Here is a 27434-nt window from a genome sequence, read left to right as displayed (position 1 = left end):
GCGCAGAGAGAAGGAAAGCAACCTTTCAACCAGTTCTTGGTATTTCTGTCTGCATGATTTGGACTGTTCTCAGAGTGGACATTGTTGTGTTTTGTGCACGAGGTAGGACAGGGCAAGAGGACAATTTCTTTTTTTTTTTTTTTTTAAAGATTTTATTTATTTATTTGAGAGAGAGAGAATGAGAGAGAGCACATGAGAGGGGGGAGGGTCAGACGGAGAAGCAGACTCCCTGCCGAGCAGGGAGCCCGATGCGGGACTCGATCCAGGGACTCCAGGATCATGACCTGAGCCGAAGGCAGTCGCTTAACCAACTGAGCCACCCAGGCGCCCAAGAGGACAATTTCTAACTTAAATTCTTTAGCTTGTCCCATGGAACCTGTCAGCTTTCTATCACTGCAGCTTAATCTGTATGGAATTCCTAGTATCTGAGTTTGTGGCTGCTGCAGCCAATGGCATGAATTGGATGGGCTGTCTTAGAAAAGTGAAGCTCTGTGGACTTTTAAATTTTTTTAATTTTCAAAATTTTTAAATTTTTTTGAGAGAGAGATGGAGAGCAAGTGGGAGGAGGGGTGGCAGAGGGAGAGGGAGAAGAGAGTCTTAGGCAGGTTCCACACCCTGTGCGGAGCCTGACACAGGGCTCGATCTCACGCCCCTGAGGTCATGACCTGAGCTGAAACCAAGAGTCGGACGCTTGACCGACGGAGCCACCCAGGCGCCCTTGGGCTAATTTTTAATTTTTAATTGGATAAGAACCATGTATAACTCCAAAAGTCATAAAAACAGAGGACTGGGTATTCAGTTTGTCCTTTTTCTGTGTCCCTGAAAGACTTCATTGGAGTCATTTTGATGTTGCTGATCTGTAGCTACATGCTGTTTTTATTGGCATTTACCCGCTTTTGTTTGGAGTATAAAACAACCTTGAATAAAAATTTGGACGACAATTAAAAAATTTTTTTTTAGCTTCAAGAATATCTATTTCTTCACTGTGGAAAACAGCTTCTAATGTAGGGTAGTAATTCTTGTTTTGGTTTGAAGGGTTTTCTCTATATTTTGTTCCAAATAAAGTAAATCTTGTGATAATTTGAAAATACTTTATTATTGGAAAAGCTATGTGGATTGATTTTCAAAAAGTATAATTTGTCCCAAGAGCATGTAATAACTGGAGCTAGGTTAGTGAAATAGTGACAAGTAAAAGAGCTCAATAGTCCCATAGTGAAAAAATTAGTGATTTTAATGAGTTCTGATATTTGGTTGAAAATGAAACTTTTAAAAAAAACTTAAGGTTTGGAGTGCCTGGGTGGCTCAGTCATTAAGCGACTGCCTTCGGCTCAGGTCATGATCCCAGGGTCCTGGGATCGAGCCCTGCATTGGGCTCCCTGCTTGGCAAAGAGCCTGCTTCTCCCTCTCCCACTCCCCCTGCTTGTGTTCCCTCTCTCGCTGTGTCTCTCTCTGTCAAATAAATAAAATCTTCAAAAAAACAAAACAAAGAAACCCTTAAGGTTCTTGAGATGATTTTCTTAAATATTTTGTGGTCTCGTGTGAGCTTTTCTACCCCATTCTTTACGAGGAAAAATAAAAAGGTTTTCCGAACTCAAACATCAGTCTTATTTAACTTTTAAATTTATGATATAAATAAAAGTTTCCTGTGATTCAAGCCATTTATCAATACATTTGCTTTCTGAACATTCTAATTACGAGAGATTTTTATGTATAATTGGTGTCACCTTTGGGCTTCCATTTTCCATTCTCCTCCCTCTATTAAGGAAAGCTTTTTTCTCCCTCCTTAATTTGAAGATCTAATTGGCTTTTATGAAACGATTCATGAATCAGGCAGGATCTCATCTAGCAAGGAGAGGGGAGCTCCCAAGGACAGTTTCATAAAGGGAAGGGAAGTTTGTTCTTGTTCATGTGTTCCAATTTGGGTGATTATTCTCCCTTAATATTAGAAAGTCCTGGCTGTACGTATTTCCAGTGATAAAAATCTTATCCCTACACATTGTTTTGTTCCATTAGAGAAGCGTTCCCGGTCGTGACTCTTACTATTAAGAATTCTTTCATTTGAGTCATTGATGATAAGTATTCTCCAACTTGAACATTTATTGAATTAATTGAGTTAAAATAACTAATTTGAAGTGACCACTGTTGTAGGCGTGTGCTTGTGCTTAATCCCCTTTCTGAGTCCTTTAGTCCTTTTGAATTAGTTTATTTTATTACATGCTCACATATAATACGTGTTGCAGTATAATCCTAAAACTTCTGTATAATGAAGAGTTTGGTCACTTGCTCAGCCCCAAACAATTCTAATGCCGTACCAGCAGCTACTCCTCTACCTGCTCCCTGTCCCTCGGACCAGATGTTCAGAGAGCACGAAGAGATGGTGATCCGTTGACCAGTGTCCAGGAGCGGAGTCCATTTCCTGGTAGACCAGTAGGCCATCCAGCAGCCCCGTGTTCTGTTTTGTACTACTGGGGTGGCATTAAAGAATAGTTTACAGATGAATAGATTTTACTGCTATGCTGATGAGCTCAAAGGTTTGAGCTGTGCCAGGAACTCTCTCCATTCCGGGGCACGCTGATCCGGTCCAGGATTGAGAATTAGATACCGGTCCCGTGCTGGGACTTCAGTCAGGCCTCCAGTCCATGCAGTAGCATGCATCCTTTCTGTAGCTGCTGCAGTACGTGTAGAAGTTGTCCTCAAGAGTCAGTTGTTGATGATAACGATCGAGGTTTTGGCTGTAATATGCTTTCCAATAGTTGAAATACAAGCATTTGTGCAAATGGAAATTTAGAAAGTCGTATAACCCGTTTGGGGAAACAAATTAGGAAAGGGGACATCTTTTATAACAGTGTCCTGTGAGTGTGAGTTAGTGTATTTATACTTGCCCATATGGCTCTACAAGTGAAAAGAGAAAAAAGTTTAAACCTTTTAATAGTGAGAATTCTTTGGTTGGTGGAAAGTTTCCCCAGAGTATCATTTCCTTTTTCTTCCCCATTTGTCTCTAGTTACCAGCTCTCTGTCTTTTAAATGTAGATATATGAGGTTGTTAAGTTCTTATTAAAACATTTCACAGCTATCCTTTTAGTGTTTTTGTTTTAAAAACAGGAATAAATGTAATTAAAATGTTTACCAAAATTATCGATGTCATGGTTTTGAACTAATAACAAATTACATCTCTGGGCTATTTTGACTTTTTAAAAATACACTTTTTGAGCAAACATTATCCTGATGTTGATTTAAAATAAAGCTCATTAATCTCCAAACTATGAAAATACAGAAATGAGAGAAAGGAGGCAATTTTTCTTAATTTTAGAAGTATCGGTCTTATTTTTGTCGTTATTTTTTGTTCTTCTTATGTATTTACCATTTCTTGTTTATCTGGGTAGTGATTTTCAGTGTAAAAGTCTTAAATAAATCAGTGTATACAAAGACGGATGCTAGTCAGTAAATTTTATTTGAAATTTATTGAAGTGCTGTAGCTAGCAGGCTATAAATTTTAAATAGCAAAATTAAATGTGTTTGTATTTGGAATATATGGAATTCCTCATTTAGTGGGGAGAGAGGAAAATGCACGAACCTGCTTCTATTCCTTCTGCAACTGCTTATCGTCATGTTACGTGGAATACATCTTTTGTATCTCTCTGTGCCTCTGGTTTCTCTTCTGTAAAATGGGCTCCAGAATTTAATTGTCTGCCTTCATCCCTTTCAAGAACATTGAGAACAGATACCTTGCAGTCTTTGGAAGACAAAATGCCACCTTGTGTAGTTTTTGATATACTAACGTGCCTTGTAAGTATGTACTATGTGTTGTACACAGTGGTGCGCTGTGACATTGTGGACTTTTTTTATGAGAAAAAAGTTGTTTGCATGCCTCGATGTGAAACTCAAACTTCATTATTCATGTTTTACGTTTTCTGAACTTGATTCTTTCCTATCTCTGTCTCGTGCAGCGGGAACTGTCCCTCTGAACGTCTCCTGTGTACCCTGCTGTTCCCGGGTGGGCAGTGGGCGGTGGGGGTACTGGTTTTTCGCGGCAGTCTTTTAGAAGTGTGCAGAGAAATTGTACAGGTGGGTTAGGGAAATACCGCAGGTCTGCCGTGTACAAAGAAGAGGGCCTCATCAGTGTAGGAACAGGCAAAGAGCCCTCCCTCATCTGTAGGTTTTCTTCCACATGTTCCTACTGCCCTCCATTCTGACCCATGGGGTGGAGAGTCAGGTAGAACTTTTTGTTCTCAGCGTATAGAAAATGTGGTGAAGGGGGGAAATTGCAGCATAGGATTTGGGAGGCCGGGAACGCTGTCTGTGTGCTGCACCTACACTGATTCCCATTGTGACCTGTTCTGGACCATTTTCCATCTCTATCGAATGAGGATGCTGGGGGTAAGGTTGCCAGGGAGCGAGGAGGGCTGTTCTTGCATTGAATACCTAGATTCCATACAATAAAGCTATCTGTGAAGCTGATTATGCACATGAAAACTGTTTAAAGTAAAGCTCCTGACGCTTTTCTTTATATTTGCATGTGAGGGTTAATTTTCACTGCTTAGGAACTTTGTTACATAACTTCCAACGTCATCTGTGGATGCTTGTGGTTAAAAAGCCCTGTGTCCTTTAAAGAATTCCTAAGTGCTATTTTGTTTAAAAAAAAAAAAAAAATCCTAAGTGCTATTTTGTTTTTCTGTGATAAAAATTGTTCTTGTAAAGTCTAAGGAAGATGATAATTTTTATGTCTGGTTAGTATTTATGACGTTTGCTTAGAAATTTTTAGTCTTGTCGTGGTAGTGGTTTTTCTCAGGTTTCTAAAGTTGTTTTATGTTTTTGTGACATCTTTTGTCATTCTTTTCCAGAGAATTCGGTCAACAGTGGATGAAAAAGAACAAAAACAACTTCTTATGGATTTGGATGTAGTAATGCGGAGTAGTGATTGCCCATACATTGTTCAGTTTTATGGTGCACTCTTCAGAGAGGTAGGAATAAACAATTTGGGGTTTTAGCTGACGAATAAATACCTCATTGGAATAAATAAGAGGATGGCAGGCTTAGATTCTGATCTTCAGCTAATTGTCATACATGAGCAATAAGCTGATTTCCCAATATTTTAGTATATAGGCTGTGAAAATCTACACATTCATTTCTGGCACTCATTGCTCCTTAGTTAAGGGGTGAATCTCATACTTTTCAAATATATATTTATGGCTGTCATTTGTGAATCCCACATCTCCTTTCTTCACTTGTAGTTTCTGTTCTTTAAGACCCCGACAGATCAGCTGACTTCTGAATGTTAACGCTTTGCCGTAGGTTGAGCTCTCTCTCTCTCGGCTTTGAACTCCCTCAGTGTTGCCCCCACCCCCCTTTTAAAAACTTTTATTTATTTGTATCATCAGCTGTATCTGCATTTAAGGTAAGCATTTACTCGCCCTCAGTACAGCCCGTGAGGAACTTCACAAGTACGGTAGACATTCTCTTAGCTAATCTTGTTATCCAGATCTATCCAGTAGAGACTGCATGGTCTCGGGATCATGTGTCTCCTTTTGGCCTCTGGTTATTCTGTGTGCTGGCGTAGCTCATCACTTCTGCCTCCAGCTGTCAAACCCACATCCTCATTTCCCATTATCCCACTGCCTGAAGCAGGGAAGGGAGGTAGGGCGGCGGGTAGAGCTGGAGCTGGGCCTGAATGAGACACTTTATGGTGTCAGGACAGTCCTCACACTCTTGTGATACTTAGGTGAGGAGGACTTCAGCTGGATGAATCCCAGAGCGCTTTTAATACTCTTTATAAAATACCATTCTCACTCTGAAAATGTCAGGATTGTGCTGGTGGGGTCCTTATGAGCTAGTGAGAACCCCCCTCCCTTCTTTTTGGGACAGGATCACAAAGTATGTATGTAGCTTTGGGGGTTTTGTTGTAGTTACTAACTTAAAAAATACTGGGTTGTAAGACAGGACTGACTGTCACACTGACTAGAAATATATGAAGTCTTGTCGTTGGAGACGACCTTTGAGGTTAGTCAATTAATTCCCCCACTCAGTCCCTACGTTTTTATTTATTTGTTTTTCTGTGCTCCTAATAGGTAGCGCTAGTAGGTGGAAGCGTCCATTGCTTTGCTGAGTCACTAATTAATCACTGTTAATTCTAGACTCCTGTAGTTTCTTTCTACTTCTGTCCTGGTACTTTTTATGACTCAAATCATCGTTTTTGTGCCCAGATACACCGGTAGTACCTTGCGACAGTACGCAGTCATGTATTCAGGGCCATACCTGTATTCTGGACTGTGCTGTTTGTAAGATCACAGATCTGGAACTTTCTTCATGTTGCACAAGAGTCTCCCTTCTTCCCCCAAACCATGAATTTAGTCTTTTTTTTTTTTTTTTAAGATTTTATTTATTTGACAGGAAGAGACACAGCGAGAGAGGGAACACAAGCAGGGGGAGTGGGAGAGGGAGAATCAGGCTTCCCGCGGAGCAGGGAGCCCGATGCGGGGCTCGATCCCAGAACCCTGGGATCATGACCTGAGCCGAACGCAGACGCCCAATGACTGAGCCACCCAGGCGCCCCGAATTTAGTCTTTATAATCACTAAATCCTCTGGCCGTGTTACTCTTCAGATCTTCTGCAGAGCAGGGGATTGGGCTAGAGTTTCTCTCCTAACTGGATTCCACAGTCACCTTTTCCAGTGCTCTGGTCCCTGCCCCTCGAGGCTCCTACTGGCTCTATCTAACTGTATTTCACCTCCATAGAGCTCGGGGACGCCAACCTAGTTCTCATGTTCATTGTTTAATCATCCCTTTAAGCAGCATTTAGGTGTATAACCCCAGCCTACACAGGGTAGAAGTCTGATTTTATGAAAAGAAGGCAGAGTAAGTGATACCCAGGATTGCAGAGTATTGGAAACAACACAGAAAGCTTGGAATAGTATCTGAACAGTGTCCTCATTGTTTCTTAGGAGAAGCTGGGTAAAATTCAGTGTTAATATCTCAGGGGGGTTGAAGGGAGTTGAGATATGCAGCCGTAAGCACAAACATCTGTTGAATGTTCTATAGTTTTCACGCATATTCTCTTTGTAACAGTCTCAGGACGTTCGGGGGCATTATCCCCTTCTCCAGAGAGGAGGCCGAGGTTTGATGGGAGTCACATAGCCATTACGTGGCAGAGATGGGACTTCGGGGACAAAAATCTCACTGTTCTTTCTGTTATAGAACAAGTGGTCCAGGGATGAGGAACTTTCAGCTTCATTAAAAAAAATAATCTACTTTTTAACATTGCTGCAGTTTTTGAGTATGATCAGATGAAGGCTGAGGAACTGTACAGTTAAGCTGTATAAAGTCACAGAATGCCCAGAGAGGCTGAACATGAACTCCCCCTCCCCCGACCCACCCCAAGAAGTAATAGGTACTTTCTGAATTAAAAAAATAAAGTTTAGGGGCACCTGGGTGGCTCAGTTTAGCGTCTGTCTTCGGCTCAGGTCATGATCCCAGGGTCCTGGGACCGAGCCCCGCATCGGGCTCCCTGCTCCGAGGGAAGCCTGCTTCTCCCTCTCCCACTCCCCCTGCTTGTGTTCCCTCTCTTGCTGTCTCTCTCTCTGTCAAATAAATAAATAAAATCTTTAAAAAAAGATGAAGTTTAGAAGCAAAAAGTTCACCTTTAAAGAATGCATAGGCAGAGTGTGTTTCCTATGGTTACAAGGGTTAAAATGTTAAACAGATTTAATAAGCGTTTAGAGAAACATTTTTCTTTTGAGTTTGATCACTTTTAAAAGGATCTTTTGGGTGACATGACCTTCAGTTCTAATAATAGACCCACCGTTCTGGGTTTATGAAAGGAAAGAGTAGAAGTGAACATATGCAGTCTGGACTTCTTACCTAACCACTGCTGTAAGACAAATGGCCTTTAATTCCCGTCACTGTGAGGAACCCTCCAGAACATTTCATTTTATAATTTGTATGCACATAAGACATCAGTTCGTGGTCTGGTTCAGTCAGCCATCAATCAAGGAGCTTATGAGATGTTAGTTTTCTTCTTCTGGCAGCTTCTCTGTAGAGATTAATCTTGCTGTTGGGTAATAATTGAGCCTCTGCAGGTCCCATAGCTTTGCTCAGAGCAGTGACTGAATAATATTTAATACTGAAGCTGGAAACTTATTTTTTTGCCATTGTCTCCAACCCTTTATACTTCTTTCTGAATGGAACTGAACTCATATAAAAAGCCCAAAGTACAACTTGGATTTGATGTAGAAGAATTCTTTGACACCTAATTGCACAGATTTCTAAACTCCTTTTCAGACCGTGTAGATGGGAAAACAAAGAGCTTGACAGTATTGAATAATAAACATGACTTCTAGCCTATAGCTTGCATCAAGGTCCTCACCTTCTGTTTATCTTATCGACGCTGAAACCTAGAATCACATGAAAAATGTCCTTTAATATATACATTTTCAGAACTTAAAAGCATGGAAGCCCTTACTTCAAGTATCTTTTGAGGTTGGAGAAATTCTAGTGAGGGAAATACTATTCTGAGTAACTTGTGATTATAGAAGGTCATTGGATTATATAAAAGGCATTGATGGGCGCCTGGGTGGCTCAGTTGGTTACGCGACTGCCTTCGGCTCAGGTCATGATCCTGGAGTCCCAGGATCGAGTCCCGCATTGGGCTCCCTGCTCGGCAGGGAGTCTGTTTCTCCCTCTGACCCTCCCCCCTCTCATGTGCTCTCTCTCATTCTCTCTCTCTAATAAATAGATAAAATCTTTAAAAAAAAAAAAAGGCATTGATATTAGCTGAATTTAATGTCCTCCTCCCTTTCTATCCCTGCTACTGCTCATGTTCTTTCCTTTCCATCCCCCTTGCACAGCCTTATGGAGGTAAAATCAACAGATGATAAAATGCACATATTTAAAGGGAACAGTTTCATATGTGTGAACAAGTGTTTGCACATGTGGAATTATCACCGTAATCAAGATGGTGCACATTTCCATCACCCACACATTTCCTTGTGCCTGTGGGTCATACACACTTCCCTTCTGCTGCTAGACATGAATGTACGTTTTCTAGAATTTCGTGTAAATAGAATCATACAGTATGTATGTTTTGTCTTCCTTACTCTGCATAATTGTTTGCAAGTCCTGTTGTGCGTGTCAACAGTTCAATTATATTGCTGAGTAGTGGAAGTAGTCGTATCCCATGGTGGGTTACACTCTACTTGGTTTACTCCTTCACCCGCTGAGGGACTTCTGGATTTCTCTGGTTTCTGTCTGTTACAAAAAATGCCGCTATGAGTGTTTGTGTACAAGTCTGTGAGCGGATGTGTGCTCTTCCCTTCCCTCGGGTAAAAACCTGGGAGTGGAATGGCTGGATCATGTGGTAGGTGAATGTTTAACTGTTTAAAACTGTTTTCCAAAGTAGTTGTACTATTTTCAAACTTCACCAGTAATGTAGGAGACTTCTCTTTCTTCCACATCTTTCCCAACACTTGGGATGGTCTTTTTATTTTTATTTTTATTTTTTTTTAAGATTTTATTTATTTATTTGACAGAGAGAGACACAGTGAGAGAGGGAACACAAGCAGGGGGCGTGGGAGAGGGAGAAGCAGACTCCCCACTGAGCAGGGAGCCCGACGTAGGGCTCAATCCCAGGACCCTGGGATCACGACCTGAGCCGAAGGCAGACACTTAATGACTGAGCCACCCAGGCACCCTTGGGATGGTCTTTTTAATTTTTAGCCATTGTAATTGGTGTAGACTGGAATTTCATTGTGTTTTAAATTTGTTTCTTTTCTTTTTTTTTATTTTTAAATTTTTAAAAATTTATTCTATTTTTTTAAAAGATTTTATTTATTTGAGAGAGAGTGCACATGCATGAGTGGGGATATGGGGAGGGGGGCGGCACACTCCCTGCTGAGCAGGGAGCCTGACATGGGGCTCCATCCTAGGACCCTGGGATCATGACCTGAATGGAAGGCAGCACTTAACTGACTTGGCCATCCAGGTGCCCCTCTTCTTCTTTTTTTTTTTTTTTAAGATTATTTATTTTTAAAAGATTTTATTTATTTGAGAGAGAGAGCACAAGCAGGGGGAGAGGCAGAGGGAGAAGCAGACTCCCTGCTGAGCAGGGAGCCCGACTCGGGGCTCCCCCCAGGATGCTGGGATCACGACCTGAGCTGAAGGCAGACACTTAACTGAGCCACCCAGGTGCCCCAAGATTGATTTATCTGAGAGAGAGTGAGCGTGTGCACTCGTGCAATAGTAAGCAGGGTGGGGGGGTGGGTAGAGGGAGAGGGAGAGAAGCAGATTCCCACTCAGTGTGGAGCCCTACAAGGGGCTCGATCCCAGCATCCTGAGATCATGACCTGAGTCCAAATCAAGAGTTGGCTACTTATCCAACTGAGCCACCCAGGCACCCCTAAATTTGTGTTTCTTTAATGGTTAGTGATGTTGAAAGCTTTTCATGTGCTTGTTTACTAACCATATGTCTTCTCTGATGAAGTTCCTTTTCCAACTTTTGCCCATTTTTTAAAAAAACTTGTTTTTTTTGTTTCTTCTTCAGTTTTGGGGGTTTTTATGTTTATTTAGTTTTTAAAGATTTATTTATTTACTTGAGAGAGAGAGAGAGTGTGCATACACAGGGGGAAGGGGTGGAGGGAGAGGGAGAGAGAGTCCCAAGCAGACTGTGCTCAGCCTGGAGCCCGACTTGGGGCTTGATCTCACAACCCTGAGATCATGGCCTGAGCCGAAACCAAGAGTCAGACACTTACCTGACCGAGCCACCCAGGCACCCCTTGGGAATTTTTAAAAAAATCTATTCTGGATATAGGTTTATTATCAGATACATGATTGTAAATATTTGCTGCCCCACCTATGGCTTATCCATTATACTCTTAATAGCATTTTTTTTTTTTTGGAAAGTGAAGGTTCCTAATGCTGTTGTAGGCCAATTTGTTAGTTTTTTGTGTTTTTTTAAAAATATATTGTGTTTTTGGTGTTGTAGCAAAGGAATCTTTGCTTAACTCAAAGTCACTCAGATTTTCTTTTATGTTTTCTTATAGCAGTTTTATAGTTTTATTTTTTTTAAAGATTTTATTTATTTGAGACAAGAGAGAATGAGAGAGACAGAGAGCACATGAGAGGGGGGAGGGTCAGAGGGAGAAGCAGGCTCCCTGCCGAGCAGGGAGCCCGATGCGGGACTCAGTCCAGGGACTCCAGGATCATGACCTGAGCCGAAGGCAGTCGCTTAACCAACTGAGCCACCCAGGCGCCCAGTTTTATAGTTTTAGATATCACATTTATATTTATCATCCATTTGGAGTTAATTTTTATATGGTGGAAGGTATGGATTGATGTTTGCTTTTTTGCATGTGGGTATCCTTTGCACTTTTGTCAGAAGTCAGTTGTCCCCATGTGTGTAGGTCTATTTCTGGACTGTCTAGTCTTTTCCACTGATCTGTTTGTTCTGTATTTATACCAATTCCACACTGTCTTGATTCCTTTAGCTAGTCTTAAGATCAGGTTGTACTGGTTTTTAAACCTGATTCCTTTTAAAGTTGTTTTGGCTCTTTCTGGGAGACTTTATATAGAATTGGTATTATTTCTTCTGTAAATGTTTGGTAGAATTCCCCAATGAAGCCGTTTGAATTTGGAGTTTGCTTTGTGGGAGGATTTTTTTTTTTTTTAAACACTTTATTTATCTATTCAGTAGAGACAGAGAGAGAGAGAGGCAGAGGGAGAAGCAGGCTCCCAAGGAGCAGGGAGCCCGATGGGGGACTCGATCCTAGGACCCTGGGGTCTTGACCTGAGCCGAACGCAGATGCTTAACCATCTGAGCCACCCAGGCACCCTTTGTGGGAGGATTTTTAACTACAAATTCAGTTTCTTTCAAAGAGTTCTATTCAAGTTATGTTTCTTCTGGAGTGAAATTTGGTAGTTTGTTTCTCCGAAGAAATTTGTCCCTTTCATCTAAATTGTCAAAGTAATTGGCAATTTAATGGGTAATTTGCATCTTTTCTATTTTTTCCTGATGGATCTGGCTAGAGATTTATCAGTTTTTTATCAGTCTTTCAGTGAGCCAGCTTTCAGTTGTATTACTTTTCTATATTGTTTTTCTGTTAAAAAATTTTTTCATTCTGATCACTCTTCCTGTTTCCTGCATCTTTTGGTTTAATTTGCTCATCTTTTTCTAGTTTCTTAAGGTAGCTCTTGCTTTTTTTAAATTGTGAAGTATTTCAAACATACAGAAACTTCTAGGGGAATCAGAGTGTACCCAACACCTCAGATGAGCACTTTGGCATATTTACTCTTTATCTGTCTTTAAGTTATATAGTGGAAGACCTCGTCCTAATCCCCCTTTCACTTTACAGATCTAAACACTACCTTGAAGTTAATATTTCCTTCAACTTCTTCATTTAGGCTTTCCATATATGTATCTTTCCCTAAGTCATGCATAGTATTGCTTTCTATATTCTTAAAGTTTACATAAATGAAATTATCCTGTATGTGTCCCCCATAGCATTTTTTATTCAGCAGAAATTTCAAGATTCATCCATATAAATATAGATCTTTAGTATATAGGTTTGGTTAATTTATTATTTTATTTTATTTTATTTTATTTATTGATTTTTTAAAGTAGGCTGTATGCCCAGTGAACACACACATGACCTGGAGATCAAGAGTTGTTTGCTCTACCAAGTGAGCTGGCCAGGCGCCCCTGATTTGGTTAATTTATCTTAACCGCTTTGTAGTATTCTGTAATTAAATATATCTTTTTTAATGTTTCTTTAATAATACTAATATAGGTTGTTTCTAATTTTTTGCAGTTATAAAATGTAAAAATGACCTCCTTTTGCATTTCTCCTTGGCAGCGTAGGTTACAGATTCTGTATAGCCTATACCTGGAAATGCAATTGCTAGGTTAAATGATATGAATTGTTTTCAACTTTATATTGTCAATTTCCTCTTCACAGTAGTTGTACTAACTTCTGTTCCTACCAATAAAAATGAGGATTTCCATACCAGGAATTGTATTCAGGTGTCAGTACTGAAAGCTGTTAGTGGTTTACTGAGTTTGTGGTTTACATCGTTAAGGTTGTCCTGTGGTCCAAGTTGGCTCGTAGAGTTCAACTGCAATGTCCACACAGAGGAAGAGAAGAGGGAAGAACCAAAAAGTCTGTTCTGGAATCATCAGCCAATTGTGTTGACATCTTGTTGGCTACCCTTCTCTACACAGGAGGCTGGGACATGTATTTTCAGATGGGCACGTTGTATATAACAAAGAGGGGGTGGTTGTTGGGCAAGCCATAAACGTTTATTGACACAGATCTTATCGCTAACATTTGGGATTATTAAATGTTTCATTTTTGGCAGTCAGGTAAGTTTGAAGTTGTATCTTACTTTTAAAATGACATTTCCCTAATTACTGGCAAGGTACAGAATTTTTTACATGTGTGTTCAGGTCTTCTTTTCTGTGAATTGCCTATGGAATGGATATCCCTTTGCCATTATTCTGTTAAGTTTTGTCTTTGCCTAATTAATTTAGCATAGTGCTTTAGTATTCAGGGTACTAATTCTTTGTTTATATCCAAATAGATGCTTTTGTCTTATTTTTGAACTTTTGGTATGGTGTCCTTTGTCATTCAGAAATATCCATTTTAATGGAGTTCAATTTAGCAGGTCTTATCCTTTGTGATGTATTCTTTTCATGTGTGATTTGTAGAAGAAATTTGTCTCCTACCTGAAGTCCTGAAGAACTCTTATAAAAATGTTTTAAACTTTTGCTTTTCAAAAAGTCCATTTGGGATTTTTTTTGTATTTTTATTTGTGAATGATCTGAGGTAATGACCTAATTTAACTCTTTTCTGTCTGGAAGGCCACTGGTTCCAGCAACATTCATTACATATTCCATGCTTTTGCAACTGTCTGCTTTGCTACATCTGTCATCCTTCCAGTTTCCATGTGCGCATGAGCTTTTGAATCTGTTCTATTGTATTTTTACTTCCCCCTCTGTATCATTCCACTGCCTTTTATTATGATAGCTTTTTAAAAAGACTTTGTCTAGTAAACTAGCCTCCCTTCTTTAAAGTTGTCTTGGCTATTCTTGGCTCTACTTTTTCTTTTTAAAAAATATTTAATAAATTTATTTGAGAGAGAGTGCATGCGCATGATTGTGGGGTGGGGCAGAGGGAGAGGGAGAGAGAGAATACCAAGCAGATTCCGCACTGAGCATGCAGCCTGATGCAGGGCTCTATCCCAGGACCCTGAGATCATGACCTGAGCCAAAATCAAGAGTCGGATGCTCAACTGACTAAGCCACCCAGGTGCCCCAGCTCTACTTTGCTGTAAGTTTTAGGATCAGGTTGTCCAGGTGCATGATAATTTTTATTAGAATCTACTTGAGTTCTTAAGCTAATTAAGGGGAATCTGACATTTTTATGATCTTGAGTCTTCACACTCGTCAGCATGCTCTGCCTCTCTCTTTGGTCACTTGTTATGTCTTTAGTCACATCTACCATACGTTCTCATAAACGTTTTGCTGCTTTTGTTAGATACATTCCTAGGTGCTTTACAGTTTTCCTTTGTATTGTGTGTGGTGTCTTTTTAAACAGTTTATTTTCTGAGTGCTTACTGTTGGTGTATAAGCATGCCTTTGTTTTTATCTGGTTCTTGTCTCTAGGAACACTTGATCTTAGTGGTTCAGTTTTTCATCATCCTCCACCTTTCTTTTCGGTAAATCCATATTTAGTAATTCCTGCTTTTGCATTTCAGTCATGTGGGTGTCCCGTCTTGTGCTTGACCATGAAAGTAAGGTTGCTGTCCTGCTTTTTGAGGCAGCTCAGACCATCCTACCCCCTTAAAGCAGCTCCCTGCTGCTGTTACCTATTCTCAGTTATGGTCAAAAGGAACTGCCAGAAGAAATAAGGAGTTACATTAGGTTCTGTGCCTTATCAACCACAAAGATCTCTCTGGCGCTGATTGCTGCTTTGTTCTCCCCTCCCCCCGCCAAGTTCCAGTTTACTTCCTACCTTTATTTCTCCTGTTCTGTGTCTCTCTCCCTTGGCTGCCTTCCTGTTTTTCCATCCTTCCCCCTTCTCCCCTCATTTTCTTAACTGGCATTTTTCACACTGGCCGGACACTTTATTTTATACTTTATGTATGTTAACTCATTTGATTTTTGTTCTAGTCTGTTGAGGAAGGTAGGGCAACCCTGTTTCTGAGATGAGGGACTGAGGGGCCCAAGCTTACGTAAGTGGGAAAGCCTGGGTAATGAGTCAGGCCTTTTCAGACCCTAATATCAGTGGTCTTTCTGCTTTGTTATACTACTGAAATTAAGGTCCTTCCTTATTGTTTTTCTAAGGAGATGAGTTAAATGTGCTATCTTTTGCTCTAATAAAAAAATTCCAGTGCATCTATTAAGATGGGGTCTTTAGAGTCAAATAAATTCAAGTGTTTGTTTTGGGCGAGGGGTGTTACTCAAGTCTTTTGTGAGCGTCCATCTGCAAGAGCACCCAAAGGAAAGAGCCACAGAGAGGGAGGAAAGACTTAAATGAAGACACCAGAAGTAGAAGTTGACTGTGCCAGATACGTTTTACACATAAGCGTCGTGTGAAGCCGTGTAGCTACATGCCTGTGCTGGCAGGTGTCCGTCCTGTTGTTACAGCGCTGTTCCCGGTCTCCGTGTTCAGGGCAGCCTGCGCTTCCTGTGTGTAAGGGCAGCGCCCCTGCTTTGTAGGTGTTGACGGGAGCCAGGAGCTCAGTCAGCAGACTGTGTTCACGGCTCTGCCACTGGTTGGCGTTGTTGTCCTGGGCACGCCATTGTCCTTTCGCGGGCATTCATCTCCTACGTGGTCCGACATCTCCGAGGATACAGCTGGATCCATAAATTAGTAACACGCAAACTTGTTTGAGACCATTTTTGTCATCGTCCTGATAGCTGTTTTCACGCTCAGAAGGTCCTTCGTGGCCCTTGTCCCTGTGTTCACATCCTCTCAGGTCGCAAGAACCATGGTGTCTGCTCGTATTCCGTGCGTTCTCGAGCATTCCTGTCGCGAACCATGTAGTTTTCCAAGGAACGGAAGATTAGATAAGCCCTTGAATGGTGCGCCATTCCCTCTTGGGACATCGTTCGGTGCTTTTGAGTTTTGTTTCTGGGTTTTTTGTTTTTTTTGTTTTTTTCTTTTTGGAGTTTATGGACTATTTGTTTAATTAGATTTCCAGTCATGAGACGACTCTATCAAAGGGTATAAATACTTTGTTTTCTCTTGTTTTATTGTCAAATTGCCTTCTGCCTGGTTTAAAACACACTATGATGCTGCCAACAGTGTTTGGATGATTCAGTTAAATTGTAGCCAGCATTCATGCATCTAGGGAATGTTTACTGAGGCCCTGCGCTGGCAGAGTGTGTGTGGGTTAGGTAAGGGAGATGGATGACAAACATAACAAATAAGTTATATTTTCTATTAGAAGATTTCAGCACAGAGCAGGGGAGGGCATGCTGAGAGTTGGCATGGCCTGCATTTTAAATGTCAGCCACTGAGAAGGTGGCATTTGTACGAGGATGGGAGGCATTGGGGTTGCTCTGTGTATTTTTTCTTCCTTTTTTTTTTTTTTTTACTAATTTTAGAAATTTATATAGAACCTCCAGATTATTGTAATTTACTTTCTTTGTTAATGACAATGAACAGTTTCCCACATTTTTTATGTTTGTATTTAATTATGGCAAAATTTGATATTCTTACAAAAGCACAAAAGTTTCTATGTAAGACTGTCCCTGTCTTTACAGTTAAGAGTGGGGAAATTGGGAAATAAGTTTATATTTACACAGGAGGAGACTATTCTGCCCAGGGCTTTAATGAGGAACCAAAAATTACCTCCAGTGCAAGATTAAGAAGAAGATTGTTTTTTCTCTAATTGTATTTCTAGTTTAAGTAAAGGAAAACATGGTACTTAATACTAAGATGTAAAGGAATAACAGATATTTGTTATTTTATAGGGTGACTGTTGGATCTGTATGGAACTCATGTCTACCTCGTTTGATAAGTTTTACAAATATGTATATAGTGTATTAGATGATGTTATTCCAGAAGAAATTTTAGGCAAAATCACTTTAGCAGTAAGTACCTGGTTTTCAAATTGTTCATTCTGTATATACTTACATAAAGATGCTGCTGGAGTTTTGAATGCACCTATCTGAATGTCCTTCACAGAATGCTGTTGACCTTCCTGGAAAATCATTTGTAATAGGAAAAGAAACAAAATCACTTCTGTGGGGTAGTTAATACAACAAGTCATAAGAACAATTTTCAAAATATGTTTTTTGTAAAAACTATAATATTTTGTTCATTAAAATCACAATGAACCATAATAGATTGTGCTGTAAACAAAACCAGAAAAAGAAATTTTCTGTTCCTTTTTAGCCCTGTTGCTGTACTTTTAAATAGGTTATATTCTCACCATTATCTCTGAATTAATCAAAATCACAGCATTCTCCTTGAAGTCCCTTCATTGAAACTCATAGACAAAATATCTTTCCTGTGTTTAAGATTTGAGCTGTCTGCTCTAAAATATTGAAATTTTTGACTAGCAATTTCAGTAACCAGCATTGCTATCAATTTGGCCAATTCACTTTTACCAGAGTACCGAAAAGAAAAGAGGTGCTCTTTTACATGTGTGTTTGTAGTTTTGAAAGTGAATTCCTGATCATTTTCTTTCTTGCTCTGAATCTTTTCGTTGACAAAGGTTGTTCACAAAATTCTTTTCAATGGAGTAAAATTAGATTCTTAGAAAGCCCTAAGAATCTGAGCTAATGACATGATGTAGGTTAGTGGATGTGTAAACTAAGTTTTATAGGAAGTTGTAAGTTAGATATTCTGGTTGCACATAATTTTCTGCCTCTTCCTTTCCTGCATCCTCCACCTCCAGTATAGTCTGCCTTTTGATGGCCAGTTGATCCTGTTTGGTCATTAAGAGTTAATGTAAAAATATATAGACAGTTTCTGAACTGCATTTTAGTTGTGAAAGGTGTGTGTGTGTGTGTGTGTGTGTATAACAGGAATTTTAAAAATCAGATTAAAGTCATAATCTTAAGTTTCATGTTAATATTTTAATTTATTTAGCCAAATTGGTGCATAAATTTAAATATTTTATGAGCTAAATGTTACATACCCTTTCATATGATTTTATAAAAAGAAGCTGAGTTATTCTAGGAACTTGTTTATATTTGGAAAGATATATGACATTTTATATTGATCATTTTTGTCATCTCTCTCTCTCCAGTATACCAGACCCAATATTATCTTGGAACTTTTACTATTCATAATAATTATAATGCAACAATAGTAGAATAATGAGAGTAGCTAATGGTTATTGAGTGTTTATTTGCATCAGGCTAAGATCTTATGACATTTTATCTTCATAGTGACTCTCTGTGGTGAATAGTGTAACCCCCTTTTTACAGATGACAGATCTGGAGCTTTATACAGTTGTAGGTGGTAAATGATTTAAGCCCAGCAGCCTGATCCCAGAATCCTGCTCCTAACCACTGTGATCACAGGATGATCGTGAAGTTGGAAAACATAGACAAAATTATTTTATTGTATATTGCAGTGTGTGTAATATAGATACACAGATAAATCATTGGTTATATATTTGCCTATGTTTCTAGACTTGGTGATCATCCTTTCTATTAAGCACAACATTTAAAATTACTTTGTGTTAAATCTCTTTTTGCTAATTAATAACCCAGTGAACACAACAGGCCCAGCCACTTGAAACATGACAAGTTCTGCATTCCTGACACCCAGCAGCTTGATGGGGCAGAGACTTGACCATTTGATAGCAAGTGGTTGGCATGTTCTTTAGTTCCCTTTTAGTTTGAGGTTGTGGGAAATTTTAATTCAAGTCCCTGTTCCCTGTATTCCTGGAGAAATGCCTGATTTTCTGATCATAAGCAGTGATCAAACAATATTGTAAATTCTGCATAAATTGCCATAGTGGTTGAGCAGAGATACTTTGACTTGGCCAAAATTACTTTGAAGGCTAGCACTGGGCAAAGTGAATGAATAATTACGAAAAACCGAGGAAATTTGGAAAGACTTACTTAAATTAGAGTTGATAGTGGAACCAGACTGTGGACTCTCTCATACTGAATATTTCCATTCTTGAAAAGTTTGAAGTTGCAAGAAATGTACAACTTTGTGATGACTTATTAAAAAATTATAAGTTACTGGGTTCTTTTTAGCTGTCAGGGAACAGCATGTAACAGTAACTAAGTTTTCAGATCTAAAATAATCATTTAGCATCTTCAGTTAACATAAAAAGTGGACAGAATATTGGAATAATTAAGCTTAAAAGAATGCAAAGGGCTCCTAGAGCTGTTACCTATGATGAGCTGCATGCTGTGTGACTAAAAGGATACTGATTGTTCACCCCATCTTTGCTTTTTCTCCCCAGACTGTGAAAGCACTAAACCACTTAAAAGAAAACTTGAAAATCATTCACAGAGGTGGGTATGAATTCTTTTTTATAGATTAGAAATTAATATTTTTCCTTAAAAAAAGAAATTATTATTTTTCCTTAATAGGAAAACATTATTGAAAATTACAGTGTCTCTTTATGAGCTTTCCTGAAATATGTGTTTTGTTTTGTTTATTTTTAAAGATTTTATTTATTTATTTGACAGAGACAGCAAGAGAGGGAACACAAGTAGGGGAAGTGTGAGAGGGAGAAGCAGGCTTCCTGCTGAGCAGGGAGCCCGCTGTGGGGCTTCATCCCAGGACCCCGAGATCATGACCTGAGCCGAAGGCAGATGCTTAATGACTGAGCCACCCAGGCGCCCATGAAATATTTGTATTTTTAACAAAGCATATTATATGTACCCTACCCTAAAACTATTATTTTTTTCCCTAAAGCTTTTGTTATTAATTTAGGGTATTTTTTTTCCTTTGAGATTCTATAAATTTCAGCTTAACTTATTAGTATATTGAGCTTAGAAATTGAAACAGATTTTGCTGCAAGGTTCTTCTTACTCTTAGTTGAAAAACAACTATTCATTTACTTGATAGATAATGTTTCTCTGTGTATACAAATGGGCCCAAAGGTGGTCCTGGGGACATTCAAAGGATCTGGAGGATGGTACCTGGAGCATATTAAAGGCATGCTACTGTCCCTTTCAGGTGTTTCTTCTTTACTATAGAGGATATTTTTGCAAATAGAGATGCTTTAATTATTGTACATTGAAATTCTTCTAAAGTGTTTCTATTTGTGAGAACAGTGATCTTGGACTTGTTGGACACAGGTCCAAATATAATTTGATGTAGATTTATTGGAAGCCAGTGGGAATCATGAAATTAATTCAGCAGATAGATTAAATAGTTGCTCTTTTTATTACTATGCTAGACTCGGGGTGGTGGGATGGTGGCTTTGAAGAGGCATATAAGTTCACTTTCCTCAGGAAATTTGTAATGGAGAAACCCAAGACAGTACACGACAGTGTGGGATTCAGCCTGACAATAAATAGAACAAAAAGTAAAAGGTTGTATTCAGAGAAGTGAAAAGCCTTACATTCTAGGAAACATAGTTTCTAGTGGTTAAAGAAATTAATAATTGGTGCATTTATTTAAGTAATTTTAGTTTGGGGTTAACTCAAGACCACTGAAATTAGTTAACCTTGAACTTCGGAATATTTCACTTAATTTTGCTTTGGCTTAATGCTTGCTAAAAATAATTTTAGATAGGCTTCTCATTTTCTCTTTTGACCTAAAATCATGTAGAGTTAGGTCCCTAAACAAAATTATTTTGTTCTTCTTGTAGTTCATTGCATTCTTGTTTTGGGATTTTTTCCTTCCTTTTTGACTGTATTTTGCACTTGGGAGTAGTATTACCCTTAGGGCATTTAACAATTCCCTTGGAGATACTTGTCAATCACAGGAAAGCACTAAGATGGTGACTGAGGAGTAACTGAATAAATGGAAAAGCTTCAAAAATAACTTTGGTTTTCTTATTAATAAATAAAATGATGAATTTATAGCAGCCTTTTTTAAAAAAAGATTTTATTTATTTATTTGAGAGAGAGGGAGCACAAATGGGGGAAGGGGCAGAGGGAGAGGGACAAGCAGACACCCCGCTGAGCAGACGCTTAACCGACTGAGCCACCCAGACGCCCCAATATAGCAGTCTTTTTATTAATTAGGATCAGTTAGCTTTTTTGCTACAGTTAAGAGTGCTTTTGATCACGAGTTACAAAAAATCCTGGTAACTGCCTTAAACTTCAAGGAAATTCACTATCTGTCCTAACAAGCCCAAGGATAGGGTGGCTCCAGGCACAGTATGTTTAGGGCTTAAGCACCCTTCCTTTGGTTCTACCTTTCTTAATACGTTGGCTCCATCCTCAGGGTGGTAATGACCAAAGCAAGTCCCCAGTGTCACATGTAGACATGACAGCCTCCTGGAGAAGCGCTCCCTCTTCCTGTGTGGCTGTCTTAGGAGCCGGGACATCTTCCTTACATCGCTCTAATGTTTTCTCTTGTCTCATTCACCAAAATTGCTTCATGCCCTTACCCTAAACTGGTTCCTGGCAGGGAGCATCAGGCGATCCTGATAGGCTTGGACCAGTCACACCTCGGTTTGGGGAGGTGTGGTTATGGCTACGTGGAGGAGGGGATCCCTCCATAAAATCAAATGCAGGTCCCATTAGAAGGGATGGGGTTGGTGGGTAGGATGGGTGCTTGATAGGCAGTCAGCATGGTCAGTGATGGCAGGAGACCTTTTCTGGATTTTTTTGTAGATCCCCTTCTGAGTTATAGACAGATGTTTTTGTATCTTGTATTTATTTGTATCCTTTTTATTCATTGAGCCATGACAGTGACAATGAAATGTATAGAAGCATTGAGACAGGGATGGAGAATTCATGAGCAAAGGGGGAGAATTGACGGACAGTTGGATTAGTACATAGTGGCGGTGAGCTCATGGTCAGTGAGGGAGTGAAAATGAATCTCAAGGACGACTGGAAGAAAAGGTTGGTTGGGGGAAACCTGATGAAGTCCTCGAAGGTCAGAAAAAATCTCTCAAGGAGAAATAGTTATTAAGTGGATGCATTTATTGAATACAAATAAAGTTCAGGTACTGTAAAAGGTGTTTTAATTTCCAGAGTCCTATGAATTAGCAATCGTTTTCATTTTGTAGATGACAAAATTGTGGTTGCTGAGTCAAAGTTGAGTAGCTTGCCTCAGGTTACACTGTGAATTTTGGACCAGATTTTGAACCTTTGCTTCTCTGATCCCAAAGCTGTGGGCTTTTAGATGTACTGGATTGGATACTTTCCTAAGTTAGATAAAACTCGATTTTAACTAAATTGTGGGTGTATAATTTGTATAGTTTGCATTTAGGTGGATAGTCTTTGACATACTCTAAAGTAACTTGGTGTACTCTTATAGATTAAGTTCATTCTTCATAATTTGACCAGTAGGTAATGAATTTGAAGCAAGTAAATGAATATTAAGTCTTTTTTTTTTAAAGATTGATTGATTGATTGATTGATTGATTGATTTGTGTGAGAGAAAGAGAGCATGAGCAGAGGGGAAGCAGACTCCCAGCTGAGCAGGGAGCCCGATGTGGGGCTTGATCCCAGCACCCTGAGATCACGGCCTGAGCTGAAAGCAGATACTTAACCTACTGAGCCTCCCAGGCGCCCCAGTATAGCAGTCTTTTGATGAAAACGAAGAAAGCATTATAGAATGCCTGCATTTATGGGGAAGTATTTTTGATACTGAGTTTTTAAACATTGGCAGTCAGAGCACTGTTTCCTCATTTTTCCTCATCTTCTTACATGTCTGAATTTTAAGGATTTGATCACTTAATCTTGTCTAAGGTTTTTTGGTATTTTTGCTTAACGCAGTTCAGAATGTAGCTCATTTGATCGATCACTTGTACACGAAATGACATCTGTCTCTCTCTCTCTCGCAGATATCAAACCTTCCAATATTCTTCTGGACAGGAGTGGAAATATTAAGCTCTGTGACTTTGGCATCAGTGGACAGCTGGTGGACTCCATTGCCAAGACAAGAGATGCCGGGTGTCGGCCATACATGGCAGTAAGTGCAAAGGCCAGACCTTCCTGCTTGGTAATCTTTGCCCAGAGAGCCTGTGCCCTTGGGTGTTCTCCTTCTAAGGGGTCTGCCATTGGTCATGCAGTTTCACCATATTAGAATATTTTCCTCTACCCTAAAAACCACACTGAGGTTCTAGCTTCTCCACGAAACTATGATACTATCCCAGTGAACTCCTGTTTCATTGTCTTACTCTGTTTCACTCATCCACTAGATGGTTGATTAGTTCTTAGAAGGCCTCCATGTTTCCAGCACCCCATATGCTCTCATGGCTGTCGTAGATAACATTGTAGGATCAGGGATACTATAGATCATGTGTCCACATCATCCATTAACACATGGAAAATGTGGCTTAAGCCACTCAGTGGTGCTTCTCTTCCAGTTGGAGAAGAATGGGAGACTGGAGTTCCCAGAGTTCCTAACAGAACTCAGTACGACTCAGAATCTGAGGCTGTGTTCTGAATATTGTTGTCCCTTCCTTAGAGGTGGATGAAGCACACTGACGGGTTCAGGGGTGGAGGTCTTGGGCATTTGCCAGCCTAGAACCTGTTTCCCCTCAGGGAGACAGACTTACGCTAACCTTTGACACGTGTCACGCTCCTCTTACCCCAGCACATACGCTGTGCCTACAGGCTGGATTTTGATCTGTATCTGATTGGAAATTCAGTGTCTGTATTTTAAGCACTTCCCTTAGGTGTTGGTATCTTCTTCAATGTGTCCGTGGTTCTTTGGGGACCAGCACGCTGCTCTTAAGTGGTGACACACAGGCTGTGCAGACTATGAGACGTTTCCGTCAGCAGCTTCGCCTGCAGCGTTTATGGACTTGTGTGTGCGTGCACGCACGCGTGTGCGTACAAAAAGAGACTTCCATTTAAAGCTTGGGCTTTGTGGATGTTGACTGGTGAGGCAGATTATTGGGAAAATTTGGAAGGTCTTGCATTCATTATGATATTAGGGGGTAAATGGAACAACAATTTCAAAAGCAAGAAATAAAACATATTAAACACAGAGCATTTGGGAAGTCATACAATTTACACATTTAGTAATGATGCCCTGAGAATTAACTAGAAGCTGTTATTACACTTGTAGGACTTGTCACAGTACTGAGGTTGACTAAGGGTTTTTGCTGTGTGACACTGACTAAGAATTATGTTTGATTTATGCAGGGTTTTTTTTTTTTTTTTTTTTTTAAGATTTTATTTATTTACTTGAGACACAGAGAGAGAGAGAGCATGAGCACACACGAGCAGGGGGAGGGGCAGAGGGAGAAGCAGACTCCGCACAGATCAGGGAGCCTGACGTGGGGCCCCATCCCAGGACCCTGAGATCATGACCCAAGCCAAAGGCAGACCCTTACCTGACTGAGCCACCCAGGTGCCCCTGATTTATGCAGGTTTTAAAAATGTAACTGCAGCCCAGCTAGAGCTGAATGTTTGAATTCAGGTAACTTTAAGAGAGAAGTAGACTTTCAGTTTTTGTGTAGAAATAAGGTTAACAGGCCCAGGAGGGGCAGGGCTTTTCTTTCCCTGCTAAGCTTCTTCAGCCTTGGAGTCAGCAGGCTGATGATAAACTCTCTCTCTGCCTCTGATCTTTATTGGACTAAATGAAATGCTTCTTTCCGTTCTAGTCTTTCAAGGCCGTATAGATGGACAAGAGTGATTGGCATTCTTTTTATTACAAGCCTTGTGGTTACTTGACTCTTCTTTGATGCACCTTGACCATAGGTCTCAGAAATGTTTCTTGTCTTTTTATTTAAGATTTATTATTTGTCTTTAGTCTATAGGAATTACGATTTCTTTTTACATTATTTAACATGAAGATGTATAAAATGTAGAGTCGAAACACAAGTTTTTCCATAAACCAGTGGTTAATGTTAACATTTTGGGGCCTCCGCACCTCCTCATCTAGGTGTGTGTGTTTGTATACAGATGTGTCTGTGTGTGTTCTGGGCCATTTGAAAGTAAGTTGCAGATATCATGAATTTCATCCCAAATGCTTCTGCTTCTGCGTGTATCTCCCATGGAAAAGAGTAATCTTCTGTATAACCACAATACCGTGACCACACCTAAAACAGAAACCTAAAGTGATGAACAAGAATTTCATGGCATCACCTGATACATTGTTCAGACACAGATTTCCCAGGCATGTCCCACATTCCGGATTTATCTGATTGTCGTTCCCTCATGAGGAGTTTCAGGCTGTATATTTTTTCAGGATGGATACTTCGTAGGCGATGGGCAATTCATATTGCATCACATCGCAAAGCACATCATGTTAGGTTAGTTCACTAATTGTAATGCTTATAGACGTGCTTTTTTTTTTTTTTCCTTTTAAGCAGTTGAGACATTTGTAAAACAGAAACTCATTTTCTCAATTTTTTTTCTTTGTTCCTCTTCTCCAATTGAGTAATTGATGATCTTTTCATTTTCGAAGGATTCCTTCACACACTAGCCTCGCATGCTTCCCCTCTGCTGTCCTCCAACATGAGGTCACACCAGCTTCCCTATCTTTGAGCAGCATTTCCTCTTGTACCTCTTCTCCTTCTGTGATAGAAGCCCATCTGTATTAGTTTGTAAGATAACTTAGTCTTAATTGGTAGTAGAAGTAGGAACTCGTTTCATAGCAGTACTTTCTGAAATACGTCAATTCATTTATCTTGGGCATTTCTCAAACCCTAACATAATCTCCTCTTAAAATAGATACAGCCCATTAGGCATGAAAATCTAATCAAGTTCTGTCTCATCAACATCGGGAAATTGTTGATGTTTGTGTCCTCTTTTGATCTTTGTTCAACAAATTGGGTAATACACATTCATTCATTCATATTCTCTCTGGTTTCAAAGAACTTGATTCTTCAGATGTAATGTATGGGGATTAACATAAGAATAAAAAAAATTCAAGAACTTGATTCTTCAGGATATAATTTTCATTTTCCACTTGTATATAAGACTGAAACAGTGGTATTCACTTTTTTCCCTTTGGAAGACCATTCACGTTTTCAAAGTGTCTGGTAAAGAAATAATTTACCAGTTCCTATAACACTTATTTTTGTTGGGAGGCTTCTATGACAAACTCCCGTTTCTTTGCTTGTTATGAGTCTATCCAGATTTTCTAATTCTTCTGAGTCAGTTTTGGTAATTTGTGTGCTTTTAGGAATTTTTCCATTCCATCTGACTTTGTCTTGTAAGTGCAATGTCTGTGCTTCCTCAGGTAGTTTCTAGTTTCTCTTCATGTTTCCAGTGAGTGGGTCATACTTTCCAGTTTCTTTGCGTGCTTTGTATTTTTATGTGGTAAGAAACTGGACATTTTGGATATTAAAATGTGGTGATTCTGGGAGGTGCCTGGGTGGCTTAGTCAGTTAAGCTTCCGACTCTTGGTTTCAGCTCAGGCCGTGATTTCAGGGTCGTGAGATCGAGCCCCTCATTGGGCTCTGTGCCAGTGGGGAGTCTCCTTGAGATTCTCTCTCCCTCTGCCCGTCCCCCCCTCCCCCCACTCTCACGTGCTCTCTGTCTTAAATAAATAAATATAATTTTGGAATTAAATTATTAATTCTGGAAATAAAATATGATGATTCTTCCCCTCTCCTCATCATTTTTGTTTTGTTCCTTTCTGTGAGATGTAGCTATTTCTCTAGTGATTTTTTCCTTACAGCCTTGTTCTAAAGTCTGTATTCTTACTCCTATGTGGTCTCTGATGTGTTTTCTTAGCTTGTGTTCAGCTAGTGTTTTGACAGTTTTGTTTTTTGTTTTCTTAGGGGTTTTTTTGGATACCAGGACACAAAAAGAAAAAAAAGCCATTAAGAAAACAAAGGGAAAAAAACCCCCCAAATATTCCAGTCTTTGCAGATTGGCTTTGTACTGATCCATGCTGACATGGGTAAACCTTGACGATTGGCGAAGTGGAAGCAGCCAGCTATAGAATAGAAGATCACCTACTCTGATTCCATTCATATGGAAGTCCAGAGTAGTGAAACCTATAGTGACAGAAAGTAGATTAGTAGGTCTGCTGGTGGGGGTGGTTGTAGTACAGTGAGGTGGTGATGGCCAAAAGTGTGGGGTGGGGGAAGGGTTCTAGAACTGATTGGTCATGGTTGCCCAGCTCTGGGAATATAGGAAAAGCCACTGAATTGAGTGCTTCCAATGGGTGAATTGTATGGTGTGTGGATTATATCTCAGGAAAGCTGTTTAAAAAACAGCAACCGAACTACTGGGTATTTACCCCAAAGATACAAAAGTAGGGATTCGAAGGGGTACGTGCACCCCGATGTTTATAGCAGCAATGTCCACAATAGCCAAACTGTGGAAAGAGCCAAGATGTCCATCGACAGATGAATGGATAAAGAAGATGTGGTATATATATA

The 27434-nt window shown here is 39.8% G+C and overlaps 1 protein-coding gene across 1 annotated transcript in view; it reads left to right on the top strand.

The window, feature by feature from the left end:
- MAP2K4 (mitogen-activated protein kinase kinase 4) overlaps nt 1–27434 on the top strand; it is a 114071-nt gene that overhangs the window by 68720 nt on the left and 17917 nt on the right. The window contains exons 4-7 of the mRNA XM_081806002.1: nt 4842–4961; nt 16963–17082; nt 19422–19473; nt 22932–23059. Of these exons, the coding sequence (XP_081662128.1) occupies nt 4842–4961; nt 16963–17082; nt 19422–19473; nt 22932–23059 (420 nt within the window). The remainder of the gene's footprint in view (nt 1–4841; nt 4962–16962; nt 17083–19421; nt 19474–22931; nt 23060–27434) is intronic.

Source organism: Leptonychotes weddellii, chromosome 15 (genome assembly GCF_054177405.1).
Source record: "Leptonychotes weddellii isolate Sample4059 chromosome 15, ASM5417740v2, whole genome shotgun sequence".
Taxonomy (NCBI): Eukaryota; Metazoa; Chordata; class Mammalia; order Carnivora; family Phocidae; genus Leptonychotes; species Leptonychotes weddellii.
This window is presented reverse-complemented; position numbering and strand designations above follow the sequence as displayed.